At 41.9% G+C, this 27,194-nt stretch overlaps 3 protein-coding genes across 5 annotated transcripts in view; 2 read left to right on the top strand and 1 right to left on the bottom strand.

The window, feature by feature from the left end:
• The window catches only part of LOC136438344 (rifampicin phosphotransferase-like), a 22,179-nt gene extending 10,627 nt beyond the window's left edge, over positions 1 to 11,552 (top strand). Inside the window, exons 19-40 of the mRNA XM_066433109.1 lie at positions 1 to 77; positions 574 to 691; positions 1,155 to 1,255; positions 1,498 to 1,569; positions 1,997 to 2,103; positions 2,695 to 2,767; positions 3,420 to 3,509; positions 3,755 to 3,829; positions 3,950 to 4,042; positions 4,315 to 4,443; positions 5,457 to 5,538; positions 5,869 to 5,957; positions 6,166 to 6,228; positions 6,712 to 6,807; positions 6,987 to 7,046; positions 7,269 to 7,366; positions 7,571 to 7,706; positions 7,824 to 7,915; positions 8,370 to 8,448; positions 8,743 to 8,868; positions 9,158 to 9,260; positions 9,840 to 11,552. Coding sequence (XP_066289206.1) covers positions 1 to 77; positions 574 to 691; positions 1,155 to 1,255; positions 1,498 to 1,569; positions 1,997 to 2,103; positions 2,695 to 2,767; positions 3,420 to 3,509; positions 3,755 to 3,829; positions 3,950 to 4,042; positions 4,315 to 4,443; positions 5,457 to 5,538; positions 5,869 to 5,957; positions 6,166 to 6,228; positions 6,712 to 6,807; positions 6,987 to 7,046; positions 7,269 to 7,366; positions 7,571 to 7,706; positions 7,824 to 7,915; positions 8,370 to 8,448; positions 8,743 to 8,868; positions 9,158 to 9,260; positions 9,840 to 9,976 — 2,096 coding nt within the window. The 3' untranslated portion in view covers positions 9,977 to 11,552. The remainder of the gene's footprint in view (positions 78 to 573; positions 692 to 1,154; positions 1,256 to 1,497; positions 1,570 to 1,996; positions 2,104 to 2,694; positions 2,768 to 3,419; positions 3,510 to 3,754; positions 3,830 to 3,949; positions 4,043 to 4,314; positions 4,444 to 5,456; positions 5,539 to 5,868; positions 5,958 to 6,165; positions 6,229 to 6,711; positions 6,808 to 6,986; positions 7,047 to 7,268; positions 7,367 to 7,570; positions 7,707 to 7,823; positions 7,916 to 8,369; positions 8,449 to 8,742; positions 8,869 to 9,157; positions 9,261 to 9,839) is intronic.
• Positions 11,284 to 27,194, bottom strand: LOC136438949 (proline-rich protein 5-like). 3 transcript variants are annotated; one of them, XM_066433997.1, is made up of 9 exons: positions 26,744 to 27,194; positions 19,174 to 19,254; positions 17,967 to 18,015; positions 17,230 to 17,287; positions 16,259 to 16,350; positions 14,927 to 15,002; positions 13,646 to 13,710; positions 12,832 to 12,994; positions 11,284 to 12,483 (listed from the first exon to the last, which is right to left on the bottom strand). In XM_066433997.1, the coding sequence occupies exons 1-9, from the start codon at positions 26,905 to 26,907 to the stop codon at positions 12,227 to 12,229; spliced, it is 1,005 nt and encodes a 334-aa protein (XP_066290094.1). In that variant the 5' UTR covers positions 26,908 to 27,194; the 3' UTR covers positions 11,284 to 12,226. The 3 variants fall into 3 exon arrangements, with proteins under 3 accessions (XP_066290094.1, XP_066290096.1, XP_066290095.1); XM_066433999.1 differs by lacking the exon at positions 26,744 to 27,194 and adding an exon at positions 20,588 to 21,444; XM_066433998.1 differs by lacking the exon at positions 26,744 to 27,194 and adding an exon at positions 19,553 to 20,176.
• LOC136438950 (uncharacterized) lies at positions 22,702 to 25,541 on the top strand. The gene is made up of 3 exons (XM_066434000.1): positions 22,702 to 23,272; positions 23,782 to 23,977; positions 24,608 to 25,541. The coding sequence occupies exons 2-3, from the start codon at positions 23,832 to 23,834 to the stop codon at positions 24,804 to 24,806; spliced, it is 345 nt and encodes a 114-aa protein (XP_066290097.1). The 5' UTR covers positions 22,702 to 23,272; positions 23,782 to 23,831; the 3' UTR covers positions 24,807 to 25,541.

The following is a 27,194-nucleotide window of genomic DNA, read 5'->3' as shown; positions in this document are numbered from 1 at the left end:
GTGTCCTTTTTACTCAGCACCCTGTGACAGCACATCCAGGCAAGATGGTTATCAATGCCAACTATGGACTGGGAGAGGTGAGTTATACGTGACTATATGAATGTGAAAATGTTAAATCTTATCAAAAGGTTCTCCCAATAAGCCCATGGTCCCTTGTTTGCGTGCTACGTTATAATTTCGATTTATGTTCCTATGTTCTTCAATAGCTGTTCCTACGGTGTTGTCTTACCATAAGAACCTTCCCAATATGTTTTACATTTTAATGCCGCTTATGCATGACTGTGTGATTTGTCATGTAAAACAGCTTTTTCTAGTTATTGTTAGTGGATGTCTAACCTTCACAAACGAATCTGAAGTAATGTTGCTGTGTTTTTAATTCTATATTCACTGTTCAATTATCATAAGCCCTGCAGTTAAAGCAGCTGTATTTTGTTCACAGGGTGGCCCTTAGATATTTATGTCTGGTCTAACAAAAACAACGAAGTGACCAGTAATAACCACTTTGTTTATTTCACTAAGACCTATCCAATGAAACTATTTCTGCTCCTTGTCTGTTCCCCCCCCCCCCCCCAGTCTGTAGTGAGTGGTGAGTCCCATCCTGACACCATCACCCTGTCCCGTGGTGTGGACGGTTCATGTCAGGTGGAAGGTGTGGATCTGGGCAGCAAGACTCAACAGGTGGTTCCTCTAGGTAAGGCCTTAGTGACCCACTGTTGTTCACCTTGTAGTGCCTAGTAGTAGCCCATAGGTCAGAAAAGTTCCTTGCTCTGCCTGTAGCAGGGTATATTTTTACATGAAGGAGTTGCTAGTCCTTGCCCTTTAATGTGCTCGAGGAGCCTCATCGAACACGGGACCCCCATTTTATGTCCCTTTCGAAAGATGGGAGCAGCCCCAACTGAGATGCCCTTCCCATGATTTGAACCAGGGTCTCCCATTTATTAACTAATTGGAACCAGGAGCTCAATTGTGAGGATGCTACCAGTTGAGCGACAGGGACATCCCACTGTGTTGGTCAGAAACTATGTCAAATAAAACAGAAGATGTTACCTCTCAATTTGTTTTCTGTAGAAAACTCGTTAATGGATTTTCATAATTTTTTGTCTCGATGACTAACAGAGCTTGATTGATTGAATTTTAGGATATTTCTGTTACAGATAATGGAGGAACAGCACTACAGGAGGTGACTTCAGCTCAGTCTGAGAAGTGCTGTCTAAGTAATGACACAGCTGTCCGTCTCGGTCACATTGCTATACAGGTATGGATGGTTTTTGCTGTCCTAGTTTAACAGAAATTATTCTAAGAATTGTAGCTTAACTAGATACTAAAAGTTAAATAAAAAAGCAGATTCTGATGGGTCTAATGGGCAAGCAATGATGTAGCTACATGTCACATTGTGTACATGACCAGGGTAGATGACATGCAATCTGGGCGATATACATCCATAACATTATGTATTGCTTTCCGAGTAGCTACAACGGTTATGATTGTGTGTTTCAGGTGGAAGAAGCCTATGGTGGACCACAAGATATAGAATGGGCAGTGAGCCAAGACACAGTCTATCTATTGCAGGTACAAATAGTGTATCTGCGAAGTGTTCAACACATATTTTGTATCAGTAGTTACGCATTCTAAGTGATATGGCATTGCTTCGGAATTCTATATTGCTTTTACGCATATGTTATTTCAGTAAGCAGGGAGATAAAATGAGTTAATCAAACCAGACATGATGCCTGATGTCCTGACTCGTTGCAGACTCCTTCCGACTGTTTTTTTTTTCAAGTTAAAGTTTTATCATTACATTTTTTTTCTTATTGATGGCCGAGAAATAAGAAGAAAAAGGTTTGTATATGATAATATAACAAAACTGTAACGTGAAAAAAACAGTCGGCAGGAGTCTGCAACAGAGGCTAGGTAATAGCAAGCTTGGTTTCAGAGTTAACACTATAGGTTTCTTTCATGCATTGCCATCTTACAAAGTTGATTTTGTGATCTTTAGGCTCGACCAATCACCACCTTTGGCATAGAGACTGAGTGGGAACTGATGCACGAGTTCGATACACCGCTGGCGTCGGAGAAAGAAATCAGCACCACTTGTAACGTTGGGTTAGTATTAGTAATGGAACACAAATATACTTTTCAGCATGTAAAAATCTACACTTGTGCCATTGTGTTGATAGGGTGATGACTGATAAACTATCGTGGACCTTTCTACATATTACTTATTTAGTTTTGAATACTAAGGAATAGTCTGTACACGTATGATACCCCAGAATGACTTATGCATGAGTTTAGTGGGTGGCAGGTAATGGTTGTGGTAAGCTGTGTATAAAAGTTTCACAAATTAATGACTTTTGTGTTTTACGAACAATGAACCACAACATTATTATTGGTTAATGTCTTGTTAACAACACATGCAGGATTTCACCCCTAAAATGGGCCATCGCCTCAGAGGAAATGATAAATTGAAAAAGCAGTCTAACACGTAACAATTATTTTCCGAGTTCTGATGAACACTATTCTCTCTGGCATTCAAAGTCCAAGTATTGCCTATAATTTTCTTTATACATATTATATGCAACATAAAGAGGACTAAGAGCAGTGTGCAAAGAAAGTACTGCTATAGTATGAAATGTTAATATCCATGTATATGTATTATACGAAAAATGAAATAACTAAACAAAGTCTTGCCTCCAGAGAGATTCTGCCGGGAGCTTTGACCCCCTTGACAGCTTCAACAGCATCCCGGGCAATTGAATATGCATCTCAGGCAAGTGGAGAATAAACAGTTCATTTAGCTTACTTGATACAATACAATGTTATACAGAATCAAGGTACCCAGTATCTCACAAGCATGCCCATCATAGGCTCCCGTTCTCATAAGAAGTGTGTGAAATGCTATCGCCAGTCTTTATGACATATGAGCCAAACTCCGGGCACCATCATTGATTTGTTCATATTTCCACAATAACTTATGTTTTAGGAACAATGCAAAACAACATTAGTCTTAACTAACGAAAAATTATAGCCACTGACAGGATTTATCATGAAAAATTAAAAAAGCAGCCTAAAATATAACAATTTGGTTCCGAGAATGGTTGGTTTCTTGGTGAAGGCAGCTAGTCTGGCCCTCTGACAGAAAGTTAGACCGCTCTTGTTGCTGTTTTTGTATGCTGAGGTGGTGCAAGTTCAGTATCACCCATTACCATTAAAGTAAGACATTCGTGACATTCAGAGTAGCCACATATACATGTACATGTAAGACATCTTATTTTAACCATTTTAATTATGTTTTACCATTCATTTATAATGTGCCTAAAGCACATCGATGTTACTACATGTCACTGTGATGTCAGAATTAAATCCGTTGGATTCTGATGAATATACATAACAACTGTTTTTTTTTAAACTTTTTCAATTAGAACATGGTAGCCTCAACAGGTCTGAAAAACTGCCAACCGTACTTCAAGAAGAATGGGCTGTGTTTGGGCCACATGTTCATCAACATGCATGTAAGATCATAACTGCTATTCCCTGACCTTTGCACTGTTTATCCATCTAAGCTACATGAAGGTTAGAATTGTTTTTTATGTCTATTAATTTGCTAGCTTCAATATATAGAAATTACTACAATGTACATGGCAAATTCCGTATCACCAGCCCAATCGTGGGTTTTGGAATACACTGTGTTGCATTTTTTTTCATTTCATATCCACCAGGGGAAACACACATTTCAATGTTTTTGTGTTGCTCTCAGAATGTTGCTGAGATCTATGAACAACATGTGACAATAGCAGACAAAAGAGTTGCTGAGATGTCAATCGTAGGAAGGGTGAGTTTTGTGCACTTGACACCTTACTCTATCACGTATGATTTTGATACCATTCTTAAGTGAATTTTTTTACATTTCTTATGAACATTAGACATTTAGAATAGATTATTTTCCATACAGTTCCTGGAAGAGATGACAATGGATGACATCATTGGATACCACGGGAAGTCTTCTCTTTGGAAACGCATCGTTCATTCCTTCAATTTTGCCAAGGTGAGGACATTCAAGGAGAATAACCTAGTTAGGAAGATGAAGAATGATGTTGGTGATATGAAAGCAATAATATCTTTTATGATCCCTGTTGTAGAAGAATTATTGGTAAGTCAAAAAGATATCGGTATCAAAGTATCAAGTATTTATTGTGATCAACTTTGAACTTCAAGGACGTTAGAGGCATACATGTAAGTTACGTTAACAGGTAGTTGGCTGATTAATTGTGGTCCCCACTGTATAACTGTAATTGTAACAGTTTTCATGTCTCACAGCATCTGTACACATCGAAACACAAGATCCACCAGTTGGAGAAAACTCTGACTTCTTACAGCATCTGTCGTCATGACAACGCCACAGCGATGTACCAAGAGATCAACGAGAGGTTACCTGAATACTACCAGGTGATAACAATGTGTTTTGCATCAAGATATTTTTTAAAGGAGTCCTAAACTCTAGAAGGGAGTGTTATTTTCCATTAGATTATGTATCAATGAATACATAACCAGCCGAATTTTTACAGAATTCCGCTTGTGGTGAATTACACAAGGTGTGTTTTGTAAAATAATATGTAACTCACTAAACCCGTGCAGACCCTACCCATGTATTCCCTATACGTATACTCACTTCCTTCATCGTGAATATTCTTGGCATGAATGAGGCGGGTTAAGCACAGTAGAAGGCCAATTGTTAATAAGATATAAAGGAACACATAACAAGACAAATTTTTCTTAACCCCCCTGACATTCTTTGTGTAACCTAACTTTTGCCAGGCCTTGTCAGGTACATTGTATTCAGGCATTGGCTGAGGTTGTGTAATTTAATTGATTAGAAAATAGAGGATCACCTGGGGAATTTAGTAGAATACTCAATGCTTTTTGATGCGCACGGAACTAGTGGGTACTTTATCGTATACTGTAATAAGTATTCATTTTTACTTGCCAAAATTATTATCTATTGAAAAATAACGCCCCCCTCTGGAGATTAGGACTCCTTTAAATGTGCACAATGATGACGTCTTACAAATGATCTCCTACATAATGAACCATGTAAAAGAGGCATGAATGGAACCATTACTAAACTAGTAAGTGGCCACTTTCTAGTTTACATTGTCTTCCATTTGTCTTTGTGGCATCATGCTAACGTAATGGTTAGGGTGTTGGCTCAGAGCCTAGAGGTCCCGAGTTCGAATCCCCTGACATACCACTCATGTCGTGCCCTTGGGAAAGGCACTTCACACGACTTTCTTCTCTCCACCCAGGTGTAAAAATGTCTGCCTGACTTAAGTTGGGGAGGTAAAAGGTAGTTGAAGAAGAGGGCTAGGCTCCGCCTTGGCATAGTGGATAACAAACAACCCACTGCCCCTGAGGTCTCATAAGGCTCTGCGACTACCTTTACCTTTACCATGTGTCCACAGGCCTGGGCAGACCACACGGGTTGCACTGGTCGGTCAGCATCCTGGAGCACAGTCCTGATGATGGTTCTGTCACAAGGAGCAGGTACAAGCCTAAACTGTATTCATGCATGTAGAAGCTCAAAGGAGATGGTTTATAACCTGCAACACTCTGTAAGAGCTATACGTATGTTTTAGTTCATGGGAGATTGCACAGAAGTCAATTTTATGATTATATTAAGTACAAATTGACTTAATTGATAACCATATCGCCATGATACATGTTATCATAACTGCAAAAGGACATAAAATCTTGAAAACAGAGTGAAATAGATTTCAATAATCAGACTGAATCTGGTCTCAAAACAAATCATTATATTAGATAAGTTAATGGCGTTTACATCTGACTGCTATTCGATGCATGTTGTACCTTTAGAGTGGACAATGCAGCATTTCTCTGACATGGCTCACCTCTATGTCAGCTGTGAACAAGTGACCAGTGCAGATGTGCCTGATGCATTGGAGGTACATCACATTTATACAAAATGCTTTTATTTTCATTACAACTCAAAGGAAAAACCATATACACAGCATTTATTTTACATAATCCAGTTACAGTCAGGAACAGTAGTTTAGGTACAGTGTGCCAAGAAGTAAGTTGGACTCTATTTCATTGAATCAGTCATTGTCGTTTGTTGAACTTTTACACAAAGATTTTCATCTCTTCCCCTAGAAACTAGCAGTGAAGCTCATAGAGGAGGGACACAGGGATAGACTGATCACCATGTCTCCTCAGGTCAGTCAGAGTATGATGTGAGCTGCTTAATGCGCAAAACAGGATCATCATTGATGATGTATAGCTATGCTATCCTCCCAAAAAAATATAAGGTGAGATGAAAGCGTGTTGTCTGAATGGTCAATGTGTAGATGACTTTTTAATTTTATGTATGAACTAAAGCTATCTGCCACTCAAAATCATGACCATATGCGAGGTATCCAAATCGTAAGGTCTGTTGTGGTGCCAAGGAAAGCCACGAGGGGGCCCAAAATAATCGACCAAATTTCATCATATACAATCCATCCATAGCGCCGTGAGTCATGATCTTCTACCATATACAAACATACGAACCTTCTTGGGGAAGGTAATAACTCCAAACTATTAGTATATTGCATATGTACTGAATGTCAGTATTAGTTTTACTTTTAAAACTAGTTTTTCACATTTGGGACGAATAGCTTGACCTGGTCAACATCATGTGCCACCTGCCTTATTTCCCAGGAAGCTACGGCCTGGCTGCTAGGTGCTGATAGCGGCTCCTCCGGGCAGCTCTTCCAAACATTCCTGGACCTGCATGGACACAGGTGTCTCAGGGAGGTCAGGTGGACTCTTACATCAACATAACCACACACAAACTTGACTCCCAATTCTGAGAAAATGTGTGAAAGTGTCAAAAGATTTGTTATGATGAATTAGTAACTGATCTCTTCTGGCAGGAACTTCCACAAGCATCTTCAGTTTTATAAGATTTTAACTGATTTTCTTCTGTTTCATAGGCCGAACTCAGGGAAATGTCTTGGAGAGCAGCTCCAACCAAGGTGGTTTCGACCATTCAGGTATGTCTGCAATCATTGTTGGTGAAGGACAAGACAGGTTTTAGGCATAGGAAAATCATCCGTTTGATTTCCTATGTGATATCATGTGATAGATATCAATAATTCTATATTTCTTTTTGTCATTGATGATATTATGGGTGAAGTTAGATTCGTGATGTCATGTTGAGCTCCAGGAACTTTTAATTATAGAAATTGAGCGTTAAAAAAATCTTGTTTCTTCAGACCATGCTCAGGAATAACCAGATAGCCAGTGTGAAGGAGCCGTTCAACTTTGACGTGGCTGTCAAGAAGATCAAGTCGTCCATAACCTTCTCTGGCAGGTTAGTGGTACTAAATAAGACATCAAGAACTGCTTCGCTATTCTAGTTACTGAGTAAGACACCAAGACAGTTACACTATCCTTCGTACTTAATGAGACAACAAGAACTTTTCACTGTCCTTGGCACTGGATAAGACAACACAAACTGCTACACTGTCCTTGGTACTGAAATGCTGAATGCCTTGTATTCCTCACCTCCCATTAGGTACATCCTGAAGTGGACTCTCCCCTACGCACGGCAGGGTGTGATAGAGAGGGAGCAGAGCAAGTCAGCGGCAATAAAAATGTCCGATCATTTCAAACAAGCCTACTGGTACCTGGCATCACTAATGGTTGCAGAGGTAAGGTCCCTAGACATCAACAAATAGATACGGTAAAGACCTATTGAAAAGTCATATCTGGACCTTTGATGAATCCCAAATGTTCATTCACCAATGCTGATATAACACTCTTTTCAGGGCCGTCTTCCTGAGGAAGATTTACTGTTCTTCCTGACGCACCAGGAGATCGGCACTCTTCTGCGCAGCCGATCTGCTGTTTTAGTGGCCAAGTGAGTGATGTGTAGATATACCCTGGGGATAGAACCATCATCACATGTACAAGATTTTGAATCAGTATCACATACATGTATGCTTGTAACTTGTTTATCTGAGATATCCTTAGTTGGTTTAATGAAGATAGATGAAAATTGTTACTCTGGAAACTTACTTAAAAACTGCCAGGGTGGTGGGACACCTCACATAGCATGGCGGGTAATTTACTTGGGCTGACCCGCGGCGGGTTCAATTGTGCTGACAGTCGCCGCCGGTAACGGACATGCTGAGAGCTCCAAAAGGACAAACAAAGTGGCTGATGCTTGATATGTTCGCCTTTCTGGCAGTTGGGACATCAGTCAGCCCGAAATCTACCACATATACACCCGGAAAACTACCACATATACAACCAACTGTGAATGTAAAAAGACTCTGTAGGTCATAAAACCCTGTTGTCGCATCCCCTCCCAGAGCACTGCGAAGACGTCGCATCCTGCCCAAGCAGATGTCACTCAAGTTCCCGGAGATTTGCCGTGGGCATCCCGAACCTGTAAGTAAGGGCCGTTCACACTGTGGTTTGATTTGAATTTGTTGAGACTTCTTAATGGGACGTTTGGTCTCTATCATTAGAACTAGGGAACAATGATGTACATATAACCTCAGTGTTGAGTACCGCACTGCCTCTTGAAAAATTGCCTTAGAAGAGTATGATTTATGTCAACAGTGGAGAAACTGAGCCTTTATCCCTGTAGACAACTTTATTTCTGTTGACACATACGGCAAATAGAATATTGTGATTTTTTCTAGACAGTGTGAAACTGTACATTTTTCTCTTCTATTTCAGATTGAGGCTGGTGCGTTGTCTGTGAGTGGGTCGGACCTGATGCTGAAGGGAATGCCGGTGAGCCATGGGACTGTGACAGCTCCTGCCAGGGTGGTGACCAGGCTTGAGGATGCAGGGACTATCCAGGTATAGGCTTACAATCTTTTATCTATCAAATGTATGGATGCTTAATTGTATAGTCTTCTATTAGAACTTTATGTATGTGAGTGTGTTTTCCAATAGATCTTGTTAGGGCTATGCCATTAAAACATTTGGGTAGGGTCACTCAGGAAACTGGAAGTCAGTTTGCTATTTGGAATATTTGGAATCTTTGTAATAGATGTAACAATCGCAATGTACTAATTACACAATGTATTTAGCACATTAGACTATATTTTGTCAAGATGCAATGACGGGATATTTGTCTTCCTCACAGGCAGGAGAGATTTTGATAGTGCAGAGCACAGACATAGGGTGGAGCCCATACTTCCCCTTACTGAGTGGGCTGGTCACTGAGCTGGGAGGACTGATTTCTCATGGTGGGTCTTCAGAGGAGGTTCTGAACCATTTTGGTTGTATTTCACTGGATTATGTCGAAATTATTATAGAGGTCATGTGCTGATGAAAAAAGGCAATTTTTGCTTTGACGTGAATGCACTATCATGCCATAGCAATGGCTTTAGTAGTCATTCAGTCATTCAGTACCAAGGGCAGGTCTACATTATCATACCATAGCGGTGGACTGTAGTAGTAATCATTCAGCACCAAGGACAGGCCTACACTATCATACCATGGCGGTGAGCTGTAGTAATAATCATTCAGCACCAAGGACAGTTCAACTCTGGTTGGAGACCTTTGAGTTACCAGGATTTAAATTGCCCAAACATGCTGTCCAACTGGATGTCATATGCAGTGAAAATATGGTTTAAGATGGAGACGCTGTTCTAAAGTCCGGAAGGAATCAAATGCTAAGATTGAAAACCTTTACCTGTTAACTAGGATGTACTCTATTGTATATCAACGTCTGGTGATCCCAAGGTCTAATGTCCAGCCCCAATGACAGCTCTTATGAAGACAAGGCATATCCTGATGTTCACATCCCCTCTCCGTGTGTACAGGTGCAGTGGTTGCCCGCGAGTACGGCCTCCCTTGTGTGGTGAGTGTGAAGAATGCCACAGCGATGTTCCAGACCGGGGACCTGGTGCTGCTGAACGGCACCGAGGGATCAGTCAGAAAACTCAACGCAAACAACTAATGACTGTCAGGATACTGTAAAGGATTTACGTTTGGGGTGCTTTAATTTTGTAGAAGTGATAGGACGCAGTGCTTGCGGTGTTTTTTTAGTGAAACAATGTAGTGGGTGGGCAGAAGACAAAAGCAGCATTTTTGTGGTGGGTTTAGGTTTGCAGTAAAGAACGCAAACATTTAACTACTGCAAACTTAGATGCATTTACAGTGGAGTGGAGATGGAAACATCATGAGATCCATAGAAATGTTTTGATTTTGCTGTCAAAGTTATAATATCAAGTAACATTATAATTATTACTTTGATTCGCATAGTACTCACTTTTGTTTGATAAATATTCATTTCTATGGTCACAATTGGACAATGCAGATTTAAATTAAAGCTGCCATATAAGTCCCTTGTATGTCCCTTCCACTGGGTGATTGAATGATTGGCAATGTCATGTCATGTTTAAAGATAAGTAATGTTATGTCATGTCATGTCATGGGTATGTCAGAAATAATGTTTCTATCTAATATAATTACTGTAGATGAGTATATGAGCATGATAAAAATGGAGATTCTATGCTTAACCTTTGAGTTATCATATATGATGTTATGAAGTAACAAGTGACAAGATGTATCTCATATATATATATATATATATATATATATATATATATATGGTGTAATGAATGAATAATGGTTGTACTATTGACTATTCATTAAGATGTAACGAATTTTAGAAGTGTAGCAACAGTTTTTGAATGCAACTTTAGTCAAGAGTTGAAAGGTTTTAATTTTGAAAAGGTTTCTCAAAGGTTTTCTTAAGGGGTTTTAAGTCCGTACCTCAGCTTTAAGATGCCTGTCTTCTACACATGGCTTAGAAGGAATAATTTTGATGTCACTTTGTAACCACATGATTCAGTTGATATAAGACTAACTCAGCAAGACATTTTGATCCTAGTACAGACACAGGTTAGTATATACTCAGGTTTCTAAGGGACTGGCTTTCACTGCCGTCTTGGTGATATGACATAATGAAGAAAAGTCATGGTATGTGATAAAAGGCCGATATTGTAACAATCTGCACTTTTGATAAAACTGGATATAGATCTGAATATTTTAGAAAGCCATGACGTGTTACTAAATGAGACATGGTTCGTTGGTTGGTTGCTTGATTGGTTGGTTGGTTGGTTGGTTGGTTGGTTAGTGTGTGATGAATAGGAGTTTTTTAAGTGTTGTATTATTAAACAATTCCCATACAATTTTAAATACATATGAAAATAACTCAAATCATCTATCTCATCTATGTGCAACAATGACAGGAATTAAATATTGCAGTTCTATATCATCTGTAATCATATAGACATATACAATACAATTCTGTTCTTTCAAAAATATTTAGACAATTTTTCTACACGGTAAATATTCGATTTACATTACAGAAAAATATACATCATATTTAACACTTATAGATACCGGATATGGTCTTTCATTTACTGTGGAGCAGGTCTGTATTAAATATTCTCTCTAGTCAGTTCGTTTCGTTACACTGTTACCGAATATCCGAGACTTTAATGAACAATGACTTCTTGCTGTCAATAGTCTTGTGTTTAAAATTTGTCCGTAATTAGTGTAGAATATCCTGGCTAAAACAGAACAACCCGTGTATCACCTTCTTCCTTGTCATCTAGACACTATTTTGACTAACAAAAACTTCACAGTACAACGCCAGGTGCGGATGTTCACAGGAGTCAACATTTACATTCCCACTGTTTCCACGTGTTACCGACTGAGCAGCCTACTCGGAATAGGCCATGGTTGTATTTCAGTCCAGATTGTCCTAATTCCCTCAGCCTGGTACCTGATCATCTGATTTCCACTAAGATTCCATGTGGCTTCATGAAAAGTCTCTTCAAATGCTCATTCGAGCACATCTTACTAATTAGGCAACCGATATAAATCGTTTTGTGTGCAGCAGTCCTTGGTAGCAGCCTCACAGTTGGGCCCACACAGTTGGTTCCAATTAGTTGGTTCCTAAGAGACCCCTGTTCAAACCCTGGTACAGCACATCTCAGTTGGGGCTGCACACGTCTTTCGGAAGGGACGTGAAGTGAGGGGCCCATGTTCGCGCGTTAAGGGGGAAGGGCTAGCAACCCCTCCCTGCAAAAATCTACCCTGTTTCAGAAACAGCAAGAAAACTTGCTGCCCGATGTGCCACTAGGCACTACAAGGTGAACAACACCAATCCTTGTTTTCGTGTGTACGTGTCCTCTCATCAGTCCGACCCCGCCACCTGTGTTACTCTGTCCGGACTCTTGGGGCTGTCCCCCGCCCCGCCGCCGGCGATGCTGTGCCTCCTGCCGTACCCCCGCGTCATGACCTCCCCCTCCACCAGCGGGTCTAAGCCCTGTCCCACAGCGGACGGCGTGCGCTTGTGCGCCTCCCCCCGACCCGGGGCCGGGAGCTGCTCGTCCAGCTGCTGGGACGGGAAGAGCTGCATGCTGAGGGGGCGTTCACCTTTCAACGGCTCGTCTGTGGAGAAGGACGGGGAATCAATGGTATAGAAATATAGCTTTCTCAAACAAACAGAGTAATGGTAGTAACGTTAATTGGTGAGTACCGAAAAGTAAACAAAATGGAGGTATAGAATATATATATAGTAACGTTATATAGAATATAGAAAACGAAAAATAAAAATAGAAATATGCATATCAAGAAAATACACAAGTCTACACAATATATGGTTAGGGGTACGTTTTGTGTCTTGTTGTCTTTTATATCATAGTTTTCGTTCCCACAAGCTGCTCGGCCGGGCCTCGGATTGGAAATGAGACCAAAGCATAACAAAGTACACTGGAGAAGACTCCGGTGCGACCTTACCTCCCAGCGTCTTCTGTCTGAGCACGACGGTGACCGGTTTGTTGGCGGGGATGAGAGGTTCCGGCCCGCCCATGTAAAGCCCACGCAGCCCGAGGTACGGGCTCACTAGTCTGGCCACCAGGGACTCCAGCTGGAGGTATTCTGGGTTGTTGTCGTGCACACTCTGTTTACAACAAGGGGGAACATGGAATCATACTTAACCTTCGACTTCTACCTCCACCAAGATAACGCAATAATGAGTAGGCTGTAATCTTATTTTATGTACTTTTATAAAGTATCAAGGGATAGTTAAAGGGTAATCGACACTTGTATGTCTATGAGCATCTGTATGACCTTGTAACACAAGCGTATGGCAGCAAATATTAGGCTACACTGACATCCGCGCGCGAATCAATTTTCATTCGTTTCCCCTATAAAATCGTACAAACAACCTTTGACTTGTACCTCCACAAAAACCATGCATTATATTATATGCTCTAATTTAAGAAAAAGTACTACTGACTTTATGATGTGGATGACATCTGTGCACGCATCAATTTGTCCTTTTCCAAAAAAAGGGTTTGCGACCATACTGTTTGTTAATCGTAAAAAGTTGCAAACAGAGCTCGCATTAGTTTTGGGGTACGCAGAGGATGTCATCCATATATTCAAATCAGTATGGCCTTATTTCTTTATATACATATCAAGAGATAATGTAAGGTTAATTGACTGAGGCAACAGTAGGGGAAGTCATTACTCTACCTTCTTGTATCTATAAGCATCTTTATGCAGAATAAACGTATTCGCATAGCAGCAAATATAAGAGTCTACTAACCTGTAATACCAGCAGCATTTGCGTGATGGAGGGGCTGATGACGACATCCGGGGTATCTAATGCATCTGTAGCGGGAAACATAATAAGTCCTCGCCTTTTCATCTATTCAAAATATGTGATTAGCTGTGATAAAAAGGGTATCAATAGCTTTCCCTTTAGCCTTGGGAGCCGTTGTCGTGGATCTTTTCGTAGCACAACGGGAAACAACACGTAAGTTAGCCATTGTCACAAAGCGCCACCATTAGTGCAATGGCGTCTTTTTTTCTCAGTCAGGGCCCACACAGAATCTGTGAACTGTATGTATACGCCCTACACACTGCTTGCATTCTTTCAAGCCCCCACAAATATCACATCACAACCCAGCTTGTAGTCGCCTACAAACCCTGATCATTGAGAGCGGTCCTACTGTCAAAACCACTCTCTTGGGCGGCATTAATTTCTCAGAGGGGTTCTTGATTTCTACAGTTCTAGTCTTTCCACTGGCGACAGCTGAGCGACCGTACAGCGACCAAAATTGGATTTGTGTAAGACTTGATTTTATGATTGGAATATGATGCAAGTATGATTTCAAAGACAAAACATTCGTTTAAAACATCGTTCTTTATCTAGAAAATTAGTTGAGCGCTCTATCGCTCAGCTGTCGCAGCGCGGTCGACAACCTCTAGTGGACAGGGGATACTACTGCTTGGGCTTCAGTTCGGTGTCTCAGCTATGTAACTTGTATCGTTCCAAGATTGCTCAGCCAAATGGAATGGGCCTGGTGTGTGGATGTTTCGGATACTGAGTGCTATATGGCCTGGGGTCCGGAATTACCAAGTGGCTGAGCGAAGCACTCTTTCTATCATCAATCGTCTCGGTATAAACATTCAAGTGGACTACGTGACAGAAGACATCTGTGTAGACAGTCGAAGCAAATAGAAAAACGTCTGTGTACAAAACGAACAGATAACACTGAAAGGGTGCAAATGATTGATATTTAGTAGTTCGGCCAGGTCACATATATCCGCCTCCCTGCAAAAGGCTTTTAAAGAGATCTCAAATGCAACGATTCCCTATATAATGCACTCCTGTAACGTTATATCTAAACTGTACATACTCGGGGTGCTGCACTAGAGATCTCTCAAACACACTGGGTTTTTTTAAGTGGCGGATATGGGTAATCCGGTGGATAAATGTGCAAAACGAATTTGAAATTGTCAGCTTTGCATGGTTGAGTGGCACTGATCTACCAAGATCCATGACTCTGCAACGGAGAAATAACAACACTGAAAGTGGACTCACCTGAAAACGCTATCTTCAGCAAGATTGTGTCTCTAAATCCGACTAACGACATCTCTCTGACAGAAAAGCCCGTGGCCTGTGATATTCCAAACAAAAGACAATAGTCAGTCATAGAGTTTATATATACCCTGTTAATGCTGCAAAGTCCATCAATGTTATTCAATATAGGGGAGGTATACACAATCACAGGGGGATGCTATATATGGAACCTTAACATAGCAATGTACAGCCACCATGATGATCAATCTGGCTAGTAGATCTCTGAGGCCAGATAGCTTGGCTAAGCTCTAACTTTATTTTCCCAGTTCAGTTGCTAACCGACTGCAGAAGGGTTACGTGTTGGAATGTACCCTTGAACCCTTTTCTCAAGAGGTGATGCTATATAAGGCTAGTCGAAGCAGAGTGAATGAAGAGGGATGGACCATGAAAGACCGTGTGAGTGGATGTGACAATGCAGCGAGTCTTTTTTAAAGGCAACAGGTCGTGTCTTTTGGCGTCGTTGTTCTCAAAGTATTTCTCCACATTTCAATATTTATGGTCTTCCTGAATAGCCTATATCTTCAGGGGGTAAGCAGAGGATACATTTTCCATTTTCCTAAACATTTTCCATTTTCCTAAACATTTTCCGTTTTCTCTCTCCTACGATCCTTCCTTGTCTGTGCCTTGTGGCACACAATAAAATGGGTTAAGTTTTGCTGCAGTACCGTAGAAATCCACTAGTAGGTCCATTATCGAACTTGACCTTCGTTTTCCCGACACCTGCCCAGCTACCAAATACACCTGTACTATTATAGATATCCATACACAGCTTCTCGATAGTTCTGCTGTCCACGAACAAACGTTAACCCAGTCACAAATCCAACCAGAAACGGCGCCGAAAACTTAACTTTCCTAGCGAAGGTGATTATGAGCCTGGTCACATTCGTCGTACGAGCGTCGTACAATCGCAAACTGAGGATAATCTTGGAATATTCGTGCACGTACTATACAGAATTCAGCTGTCCTGTTACCGACAATGCCATCTTTGTCGGCGGTTGGTTCTGTCAAAGTCTGCATGATTCAAAATCGTACGACATCTAAATCGTACGACGTTGTACGACGAATGTGACAGCGCCTTACGACTTTTGAGGGTAAGTAGATGATACATTTTCTATCTGACGAAACAGTTTCCGTTTGACCAAGACGTTCCTGTCAATAAGTTTCTTTGGTAACACAATTGACAGAAAGTTCATGTCAAGAAGAATCTGACAGGATGTTCCGTTTCTGGTTTCATCCCTACTATCCTTCCTTGTCTGTATCTTGTGACGTACAGTAGAAGTATGACCAAACTACCTGCACGGGACAGAATATGGCTTGCAGCATGGGCAGCACCTCGCAGAAGAAGTAATCCCAGATGTCCGACAGACACTCCAGCAGCTGTTGGCCTGTGGGCGCACAAAGAACGCCGTGTGAGACCAACAGAAGCGCCACGTACTTAACAAACATCTCTCACGGTGATCGGTCTTCTTTATTCATCTGTCACAACAATCTGTGCTGATTGCTGATTGTTTACAGCGCAGTCCTTTTACACCCCCTTTCCACTAAAGGCTACGACTCCTGACCGACTACTGAGTGACCAAACCTTAATTTGACGAATTTCATAGACAAAGAACGAACGTACGTTTTGTTTGTTTTCTTGTCTTTTAAATCATATTTTTAGATCTTCCAACATATTCCAACTATGGAATCAAGGGTCACACAAGTCCAATTTTGGTCGCAGTACAGTCGCTCAGCGATCACCATGTAGCGGAAAGGGCCTCAATCTTGTGAACCGTGTAGACCGTTTGATTGGTCTTTTGCAATTTTTTGGGAAACGGGGCGATGAGATGTTGTACTACTGAGCCGTTATATCACTGATGCAACTGTAATGTGTCGAAGAATCAAGTACTGTTTTGCAGTAAATGCATTCTTTGTATGTTACTTTATTTATGAGTAATAAAGTTTAATACTATACTCAGAGGTAGAGACGAAAGTATACATGACAAGAGAATGAATTGAAAGTTTTTGAAACACTACTTTGAAGTGTCACCGTGTACAGTTACATGTATATCTAATTTTCAAAATTAGTCTCAAATTTGCTATGTTTTATAAGTGTTCAATTTAGTGTATAAAGGATTGTGCACCTTTTCAAGGATCCGACAAATCAACAACACAAGGCTATTTCCGCCTTTGATTCACGCGATCACTCAAACACCAGGTCAGACAATCTAAAACTCCAAAACAAAGGATTTGAAAAAAATGAAAATAAAACAGAAATTTATTACCTTTTTCTCTCTTGATCTTCTCCCGTAGAATCACCATCCCTTTCTTCAATAACTGATTCTAGATGAAAGATGTGAAGAACAAAAACTTGATATTGTCTGAAGAAAATGCTCTTGTTTGTGCTTCAAGCAAGAAAATGTATCAGCTGTTTTTGGCCACTCTGTATTATGCTTCAATTGACATCATATACAATCCAAACTTAAGCGCATAAGTGTAAGCGGTGCAAGGAATCATATGGCTTAGTCAAAAGTCTAACACGTGTTGTACTCCGATTTAAGTCATGAAAAATTATGGTCGGTAGGTAGGGATTCTGTTTTCTTCTATTTTCTATTTTGAAGATTTCAACCTAGTGTTAAGCAAACCTGCATCAGGACGCTGGTATCATATAATCATATGATAACTGTACAGATACACAGTGTACAATTTAGCATAGATATATTGATAAAGTACAATGTTTACTCTTCTTTATTCTTACAGGCTAGAGCCTAACATCATGTGTTCAAAGCCTTAATCTGTTAACAGAGTCTTAAATATAGGAAGTCTGTAATAAAATTTACGAGACTACTTGGAATTCTGTTTTGAATTTCATCACTCAGATGTCAGATCAATACATGTATGTCCTTTATCAGCGGTGCCCCCCCCCCCCCCCCAATTAAAGGCAAGTATTGCCAGGTTTTTGCTATGGTCGGTCGGGTAACCGGAAACACGACATATTTTCCTAGGCCTAAAGGCACTTTACCTGGAAGTAGTCTAGAATGAACGGTCCCACCTCTGTCTTCATCAGCATCCTGGGAACGAGAGGTCAACAGAGGCAATGATTCACGAACGGAAGGAGTGTCATATCTAATAGAATAATTGGTCTATTGAGTGATTGATTTTCAATAAATTGGTTAATTGCTTAATCTGACAGGTTATTTAATCTTTACGAAGAGGCTAAGAGTCAGTCTTACTAAACCAGAAATATTGATATGGATCACAGATAAACCGATAACCTGCTGACAGGGTTGGTATATTGTTGTTAGTACTGGTGGCACATGGAAACCCCGTGTTAGCTATAGTGTTTACACTGGGTAGGTAACCGAGACCATTGTACCAGGCTGGAAGTATATATTCTCACACGTCCAGACAATAAACATGGCGCAGTTTGTAAAGGTGTCTGACGTACCAACGATATAGAGCCTACGGGTTGGATTCATGTCTTGATTATAGGATGATTGGTGGGAAAAAAGGATTTTCACAATTTGAGCCTGTCAATATCCCCACACAATAGAACTGGGTCAAACGTCCTTTGGACCTGGCGTGAGAGGTGACCCGGCTGTGGACGGACGGCTCTAAACGCTTACAGTAGATTTAGATACTTAACACTAGTGTGAAAGGTAATACAGTACGGTATTAAAATACACTGTTTCATGATAAGGCAACAACTATTGTTTGAGGTTCTAACTTGCGCCGGTGGTCCTGAATGAATCCAGGTACAGTGCGAAGAAATCTGGTGCCATTGAATGGCATAGTGTGTTCACAATGGCTGTGTTTTCTCGGCCAATAAACCGACTGGTGTGTATGCAGAGGTCAGTTCAGGGCATGCATTAGGTCCACACAAAGGTTCCCCTTCCATAGCAATGACGTAGCGTTAAAGGAGGGTGAAAGGAGAACTAGTCCTGGTGTCGCCTGGCCACAAGACGAATGCGTTTGGTTGACTTAGAGCATGGCAAACAACTTCTGGGTTGCCAAGTATCGGTGTGCTGCATATCAAAAGAATTCTTTTCTTTTCTTCACACCGATCAAGGCGTACATAGGCCATAGTCCTTCAGGCTGCTGCTCTGAGATTTAGCATTCTGTACCCTAGACTAATTTCACCACCCTGTAAGTAACATGCAGTGCAGGTGGCCCCCGGCTGAACGCCTTTGCCTTGGATGACCCAGTTGAAAGCTGAAGTAAAGACTGACCTTATTTTGTCGTTCAATAAGTCCAGCTCATTGGGCGGCAGTTTCTTGTGCTGGAATAGAGACACTACTGCGCTCTGGACGCTGGAAAAACAACCGAAAAATATCGGCGTTGTTAGTATGACAGCGCCTCACTCGTGCAGTTCATGTATAGTACCCGTACATACTGTACTGCACTGGCCCGGGCACATTCCGGTGTACAGTGACCAATATGACAACAGACATTCCGAAAGGGCTACAAGTAGATGTTTGTCATCGATCACATTCAAGCCACATTTTCAAGCATGCTAAGACCCGGAACTGCAGACTCGCTACCAAATCCATGCCACAACAGACACACACACACGCATACGGCACTTAACCCCAGTACTATTTACGGTACATTATCGCATCCGGGGAGTTGTAGAGTGCAGCGGCGGCGGCGTTCTTGTCGTTGAGGATGATGGACGGGCAGGACGAGCGTCGGCCCCGCCGGACCTGCCCGAGCATTTCGAACATGGCTCCGTCCTTCGCGCCCTGCCACCGCGCTGTGGGTCGTGAGTTGCACCAGGCTATAGCTATTGTCAACAAAACGGCACAGCTCGCCTTTCTGTCAGGTCAACCACCTTTCCACCTGTCGTCTGTGTACCACGCGTCACGTGACTATGCTCTGAGGTTTTTTTTTCAAGGTTCTTAACTACAAGAGACCGGTTGTTTAAGAATCTGGAGAGAGGAATGCTGATAACACATAGCGCTCTCTCAGTTGGTAAGACTGATATTCTTTACACAGATGTTTGGGTAACAGTGAAGTATTGCGACACTGTTGACTTGTTCTCGCCTGTGCTGGGAAGCTGGAGGATTGATTAACCGGGCCGTGTACTTAGGCTCCGGTTACACTCCCACGTTTCGAGTATCAAGCCTAGAAACTTATACAACAACAGGATCTACATGTGTATACTCCAGTTTAAATGCCAGGATGCGTTTATCAGACTACACAGCAGATGAAGTAGAAATCTGAGTATGGCCAAACGTATTTGAGCAAAAGCTGCCTTATCCATGCGACTGTCTTGTGTGGACCCCTGTTCATACTACAAAACGATGGCAGGGACACATATAGCTAATTTATGCAGGATTGAAAAAGAAATAACAAGTAATGGACAGATCTATAACACAAACACAAAGTGAGCCAACAAACAACGAAATCATTTCGCGTGCCCATTTCTATCATTTTTTTCCACCCAGAAACAAGCCATAACAAAACAGTTGGACCATTTCGTATGAACTCAGCCGTCCCAACATGAAGTGGCATAGCACCTGTTTCAGACGCGCTCTTGTCCAGAGGACGGCGATATACCATTCAAAGGCAAGGATATCATTCACATTCAAACCCCAGAACAACAGAAGCTTGTGAACATAACCCCCCTCCCCACGACGTTACCTCACAATCAAGTTGGTCAGTTGCTGACGACTCCGTCTGCGGCGCGCGGTCTGCGGTTCTGCCGACCACAGGGCCCCCATGAACTGTCACTCCCACCGGCCTCACATCAGTCAGCACCTCGGCCCGGACACCAAACACACTTGTGTACGTAGTGTGGCCACCCACTTTACTTTTCTTCATACAGTCAAGAGCATTGCTTTGGTCTTTGCCAGCACGATAAATAGAATTATTGATTAATCTATAATCCGGCTGAAAGCTGTTGTGTTTCTGCCTTGCCCCATGAGCACGCATACCTGGCTCTAACCAAGGAGAACAGGGCGTGACGGATGTACGGTATTGGAAGGGGTAACGCCTGAGTCATTTTGTCTTGCCTTTCTATTCTTGGGAGACATCTAGATCTAAGACATCTAGTACAGTTCATGTACGCGTCCTTAATGTGTTTTAAGATTACCATGTACGGTTGGAAGCAGGAAGGGCTGATTTAGAAAAATATTCTAAAACACACAACTGTACTCATCTCGCCTATGTACCACTATGTTGAGTTTATATTTCCTTTGCGTGTTTTTCGGGAAGGAGGGACGACTTTGGGATAAATACGATTTCGGAACTGCAAGCCGATGGCCTTCTTTAAATATATGAGCCATTTTCTGAGACTTAAACGTACTGGCAAGAACCTTGACCAACAGTCTGATGGCCATGTCCTTTCAACGCTTGTATTTCCTGTTACTTTATATATCTACTTTAAAAGTCCTCCAATAGTGATGACCTATTTGATAGTACAATTCTTGTCCAAGGGACAGAAATAAAGAGCTGTATTTCAACTGACTTGCTCTGCTATTACTTCAAGCTACCAAGCAAAGCATGTGAAGCTAAGGTGCTTCATTTGGATAAAATCTGTTGCTCGGTGAAACATCTGTTACATTCCCTGTGTGTGACTATATATAGCCTGGCCACGCATTGCGTGAGGTAAAGGTGGCTGCTAACGCAGATATCGATAAAACCGCAAGAGGACGCTTCTACGGGCAAAGTCGCCATGACGTGTGCATCCCAAGAGTGATCATGTTCACTATCGCGAAATAAATGTGTCTTATCGTGTTGTGATAACATATCTACACACTGTTTGGAACGGAAATACACTTGTGGAGTTGCCTGCCATATCACTGACGTGCAAGACCCCAGGAGCGCGAGATACAGCGAGATATCGCCAGTGTAATCGAATTGGTCCATTTTCAGGAGAGTGCACTGAATCTTGCATGATCATTAACGATTACGAGGGGCTCAGTGCGAGGTGATCAATACGTTCCGAGTCTCACCCAAAAAATAAGGTGCACAACTCAAATTTCCGGGCATATTTCATAAAGCCTTTCATGAATGTCTATCGAAATTCAGATCATTATGATTCTTACTTTATAAGCAACACCCAGTAACGTTTAGGTGAGAGAGAAAAAACATGGAATTGTGACCTGAGGTGTGCGGGCCAACTTGCTCTGCTGAAAGTCAGATACTCACTTGCTGAAATTCAGATACTCACTTTTCTCTAGTTGAAATACGAAGGGAGTCCTATTCAGACATCAAGCTACGATCACATTTCTCCCTTGTTTTCCTCACCACTTACCTGCTGATTTTCAAAAGGACGTCGACTGGAAGGTAATGGCCACATGTGCACAATGATTGGACATTTCGTTGAATACTGATAACAGACTTAATTCTTTATAATCATGCCCCAAAATTTGAGTTCTGTACCTGACTCCTGGGTGAGGCTTGGAACTGATTTACCAACCCTCGCTAGTACGTATCATTGATTGACTTGCTTCAGCAGGCGAACACAGTTCAAAACAAGTTTACGCAAAACCTTACAGCTCAACTAAAACTGCTCAGGCGTGCGATAATGTTTAACACACGGCTGTTGAGGTAAAATGCAATCGTAAATTCGAACACTATACTGTACGTACGGTGTTGTTCTACATCACTGCACTGACATACGTACTCTGTGTAACCAGAGGTTGTAACGTTACAGTGTTCTGTCCAATTAAATAGGCATGTCCAAATGGGTCAGTACGAATATGCATATGGTATGATATGACACACGTAGCGCAACAGATGGATACGGGAATTATGAACAGAATTTCAATCAAATGGTTGAAGCAGATTGCCTTGCAGCAAGGAGGTTTTATATAGAACCTCCTTGCTTGCAGGCAAATAGTTAGTTATGAGAATGCGTTTTTACACTACTTGCTGTGTTGACGTGATAATCTTACAACAACTACGTTGGCCTTAAAAATTGCATTACTGATCACTATATTCAGGCACCAGAGCTAGCTTCAATAGACCCTGCGATATACCTAAAGCCTTCATTACGAAGACGTATGCTACATTCGCTTGTATAACACATGATCGACACGAATTAATCATTCTCCAAACTTAAGAGCCTGCATCAAGCTGACGGCTAGAATGGGAACACTTCGATCCCTAGGGTGTCATCACGACAAGGTCTGTACGTATGCGCGGAATGGCCGGGTTCTTAAAATGTTGTCGCCAAAGGCACCTTCTGTGTGTTTGTGTAACGAGAGCGCTGGAGATTTCAAGCAATTGCTGACGACGCTATATGCTAGTCTCAGTGTCATAGTCCATCACACAACAGACACTGCAGTGTGTTATTCTGGTGGACGTAAACTTTGCAGAGAGGTAAGGGTGTGCCATGGAAAAAAACTTTGGTTTTTGAACCGACATTGGTGTAAAATGCTTGCGTTATGTCTGGTGTCTCTGGCATCTTTGACAAAATTCTTAACAGTCGTTCTCATTGACGGTGACATCTATGTGATAGAACTTAAGTTGTTTTTCCCTACGCTGAAGGCAAATGCTTGACTGCTTTCTAGCTAGAGACGTTTCATCCAATTTTGATCAGCCTGACTTTTGTAGATAATGAATGATTCGAATGCATCCATGTATGTGGTAAAACTTTACGTTTTAACCGCATTATTTCATTATTGTTGCTTAAAGAACAATACCTATGCGTTTGGCAATACATTTGGTACCGCATTGTTAGCAGTGACACCTAGCTGCACTGTTAAGTGAACCAGTCATTATTGCCCTGAATAAGCTGGCGGTCACCGAAACGTTGGCTCCTTGGTTGCGAATGAAGACCTTTGTTGTTTAATGATTTGATCATGAATACTTGGGATGTGGCGTTGTAGTGACAAGAAGGCTTCAACAGAACATTCACCCCGGTTGAGAGGTAGTCGGCATGAAACGGAAGCGGAAGAGAAGCAGCAGTAGCAGCGATGTCACGTCAATCTCCTACGTGTCCACAATGAACAGTCGACTGTGCGACAACAATTCCAAACTCGAGGACTACGAGCGCCGCTGGCATGACGACTTCTTCCGAGGATGGTAAGCAAGGAATCGCTATTTCTCAAGACGTGGAGGAAAGAGATGTACAGTGTGTTTACTTAAGGCAAAGCATCTCAAAGGGGCAAGAATCAAGGTACTGTCCATGCCCTTTTAATTTTTTGTGTTGTCTAATGAATGTGAAATGGTTTGGGGATTATTTGCTAGTCAGAAAAGATAAACCATGTGTTTCATTGTCCCACTAAAGAGAGATAGGCGTGGATAATGCTTGTGCGACCAGGCGTGAAGAGCACCATTCTTGATTCATGCATCTGATAGGTCATTCCATTCATTACTATATATCCTGTCAACGTGACTATTCAAAGTGATCTACCCGATATGTATGGGTTCGATTCCCATGCCAGACCGGGTTCGATTCCCAGGCCAGACCTGCAAACAGCATAGAGATCAACTAGTTGTTTTTTAGCGCGCTTCTGTTCAAGCAATTGTGTCCAACTGTCAGGGACAATAAGATGATGGAATTCTATCCAAACGATATTGATACAAGACCCCAGCCTATCGTGAAATGGTCAGCAACGGTCCCTATCCTTTGTGACATCATGTGGTTGGTTTGCTAACGCTGACTTGACTCGTACGTAAATATACTTCATATTCTTTTATCAAATCCCCTAGGAAAAGGCTTTCCAACCGGAATTGTGAATCACGGAGCGACGCTCGCCACATCAAAGACGACGTAGCGACTAAGATGTGCTCGTTTGGCTTCAAGATTGGCAGTCTTCATGGCCATAACGACTTGGAGGAGGTCAACAACAAGATGGAGGAATACACCAAGGAATGGGTGGAGGGGCTAGGCACTCCAAGTCGGAACTAGATGATGTCTATCTTATGATGAACATTCAAAGAATGATTCATCCTGTTATTGACGTTGAGTAGTCGAAGAGTCTCCAAAGGTTTAAGTACGCAGTGGCGGGTAAGATCAAAGGGTGCGATTCAGTACTTGTTGCATCATAAATACTGGTGATCATATTTGTTAACCGCTGAGGTGAAAAATGCTACCACAACAAACGACTACGAAGAGTACACTGGGCTTTTGTTCACTTGCTGATTGGGATGTTACGATTTCTTGTGTAAATGATCATTACACATGTTCGCGTGTATGTAAATTGTACAATCCACATCATTGCACACTTGGAAGAGATATGGTTCAATTTGTCTCGCGAGCCTCATTAGTTCATGGAATGAACCGGCACTATCTGCAAGGCCTGGTGGCCGCGTTATAGGACTGAAGGTTTCAGAAACAGCACTGTGCAACACATGTTATCAGACCATGGTATATTGTAGGACAATAAGTGACGTTCTTATACTATAGATTTGTTGTTTCCTTGATATATTGATTGCAACGTAACTCCTTTACATAGCTTATAATCAACACAAGCAATGGAAGCATTTTTACAGTAGTAACGGTGAAGATTTTAAATAACTCAATCAAGCTCCTTAATGTGAATGTCAGATCAAATCATGACCGACTTTAGGTAACCCTGCAAGTCTGTACACCGTTAAATACTGGATGAACCATGACATAAACATAAGTTGGAAAACAGCTCGACGAATGCCTCAGATTTCAGTCACTATTAGATTAATTTTACAAAAATGATTTTTCCTGAGATGATCTACGTGGATCTTGAACAGACCGTACATTACGGGTCACTGACGTCACCTGTCAAAAAAAAGACACGTCATCTACATGTATGTTGACCTTGGGTCAGAGGTCAGACATGAAAACCACCTGTCTGCCCCGAACACGTCCATGCGTCACGGACAGTCGGGCTGTTGCTACGTGACCTTTGATACCGAAATGACGTTGATTTACACACCGTTCAATGACTCATAATAGATCGAATGCAGGACCGCCGGTCGCCCTAGCAACCATGGCATGCAGCAGAACTCATACTGGAGTTTATATATAGTTGCTTTGATACATTTACATTGAAAAAAACAAGGTCGCTTGGTATCTCGTTGAGTTCTTCAGGTGCCCCCTAGTACATATATTTTGGTGTGGTAGAGAATCCTCACTTGATAAACACACACATGCACACACACACAGTGACACACACGAAAATTCATGCACACACACGTACACATTCACACATTCACACACACACACACGCATACACACACACACACAGACACACACATGACACACACACACACACCACACTTTCTCTGTCTGTAACACACACATAGACACTCTCACACACACACACACAAACACACACACATACACACACACACACAAACAAACACATACACACACACACACACACACCATATGTAAATCCTTGTAACCTTTAGCTGCCCTACTTGATATACAGAATCGTGATCCTATGAGAAATGCACGACCTTCCAAAGCTGTTCACCTTCACCTCGAAACCTTCTCCGCACAGCTAATACTGCACAGCGTTGCGCTGTTACCATACCAATTTCCAAGCAAACGAATTCGCTCTGTTGAAACATAATCCGCAATTACACACGAACAAATTGTATCCGATTAACCAACCCCACGCGAATTTGCGTTGATTCTGGTGTCATCCAGGTCAGACGGATCATGGCGGTATATTTCCTGCTGGATGATGGGCTCATGTGGTGTTAAGATGTAGTCTTGACACTGCACGGATATACACCGTTTATAACGCTACTGAATGTCATAGTATTCCGGTCTTGCTGAGAAAAACATCAAAGCTATGTACACACCAACACATATCACACGATTACGCTCCTGAAATGGGGGGCATGAATGCCCCTACCCACCTGTACCACTCGGGCTGTGCGAAGCCTCTTGGCCGCCCACTCTGGACGGGAATCTTGGTGGGAGACCGTACCGGCGGAGGGCGATGTGACGACCGCCTCGGGAGCGACTGTCGACTGGCGATCAACTCCCCGATCCCCGGTATCGCCTGATGTGTAAGATTCATGGCAGGCTGTGGTTTCGAACTCACCCTTTTTTTACTACAGCCCTACAAGCTGATCATTCCATGATTGTACTGTAGAAAGGAAATAAAACAAACGGTGCTTTTGGGGCCAAAGTTCGTGCGCAGCTATAAGGCTGTAAACACGCCCTACCTCAAACATTGCAAAGTAAATCTTTAACCAGACGCCCAGTGTAAATTTAGCCGGCCCGCCTGTTTCTATAGATGATGGGGAGTACAGGTGTGATTATGGTGCGTGGAGCATAGGGAGCAATTCTGCGCAGACGACACTT

The sequence above is a fragment of the Branchiostoma lanceolatum genome, chromosome 7 (assembly GCF_035083965.1).
Source record: "Branchiostoma lanceolatum isolate klBraLanc5 chromosome 7, klBraLanc5.hap2, whole genome shotgun sequence".
In the NCBI taxonomy this organism is placed as follows: Eukaryota; Metazoa; Chordata; class Leptocardii; order Amphioxiformes; family Branchiostomatidae; genus Branchiostoma; species Branchiostoma lanceolatum.
Note: the sequence above shows the minus strand (reverse complement) of the source record. Positions and strands in the feature narration are given on the sequence as shown.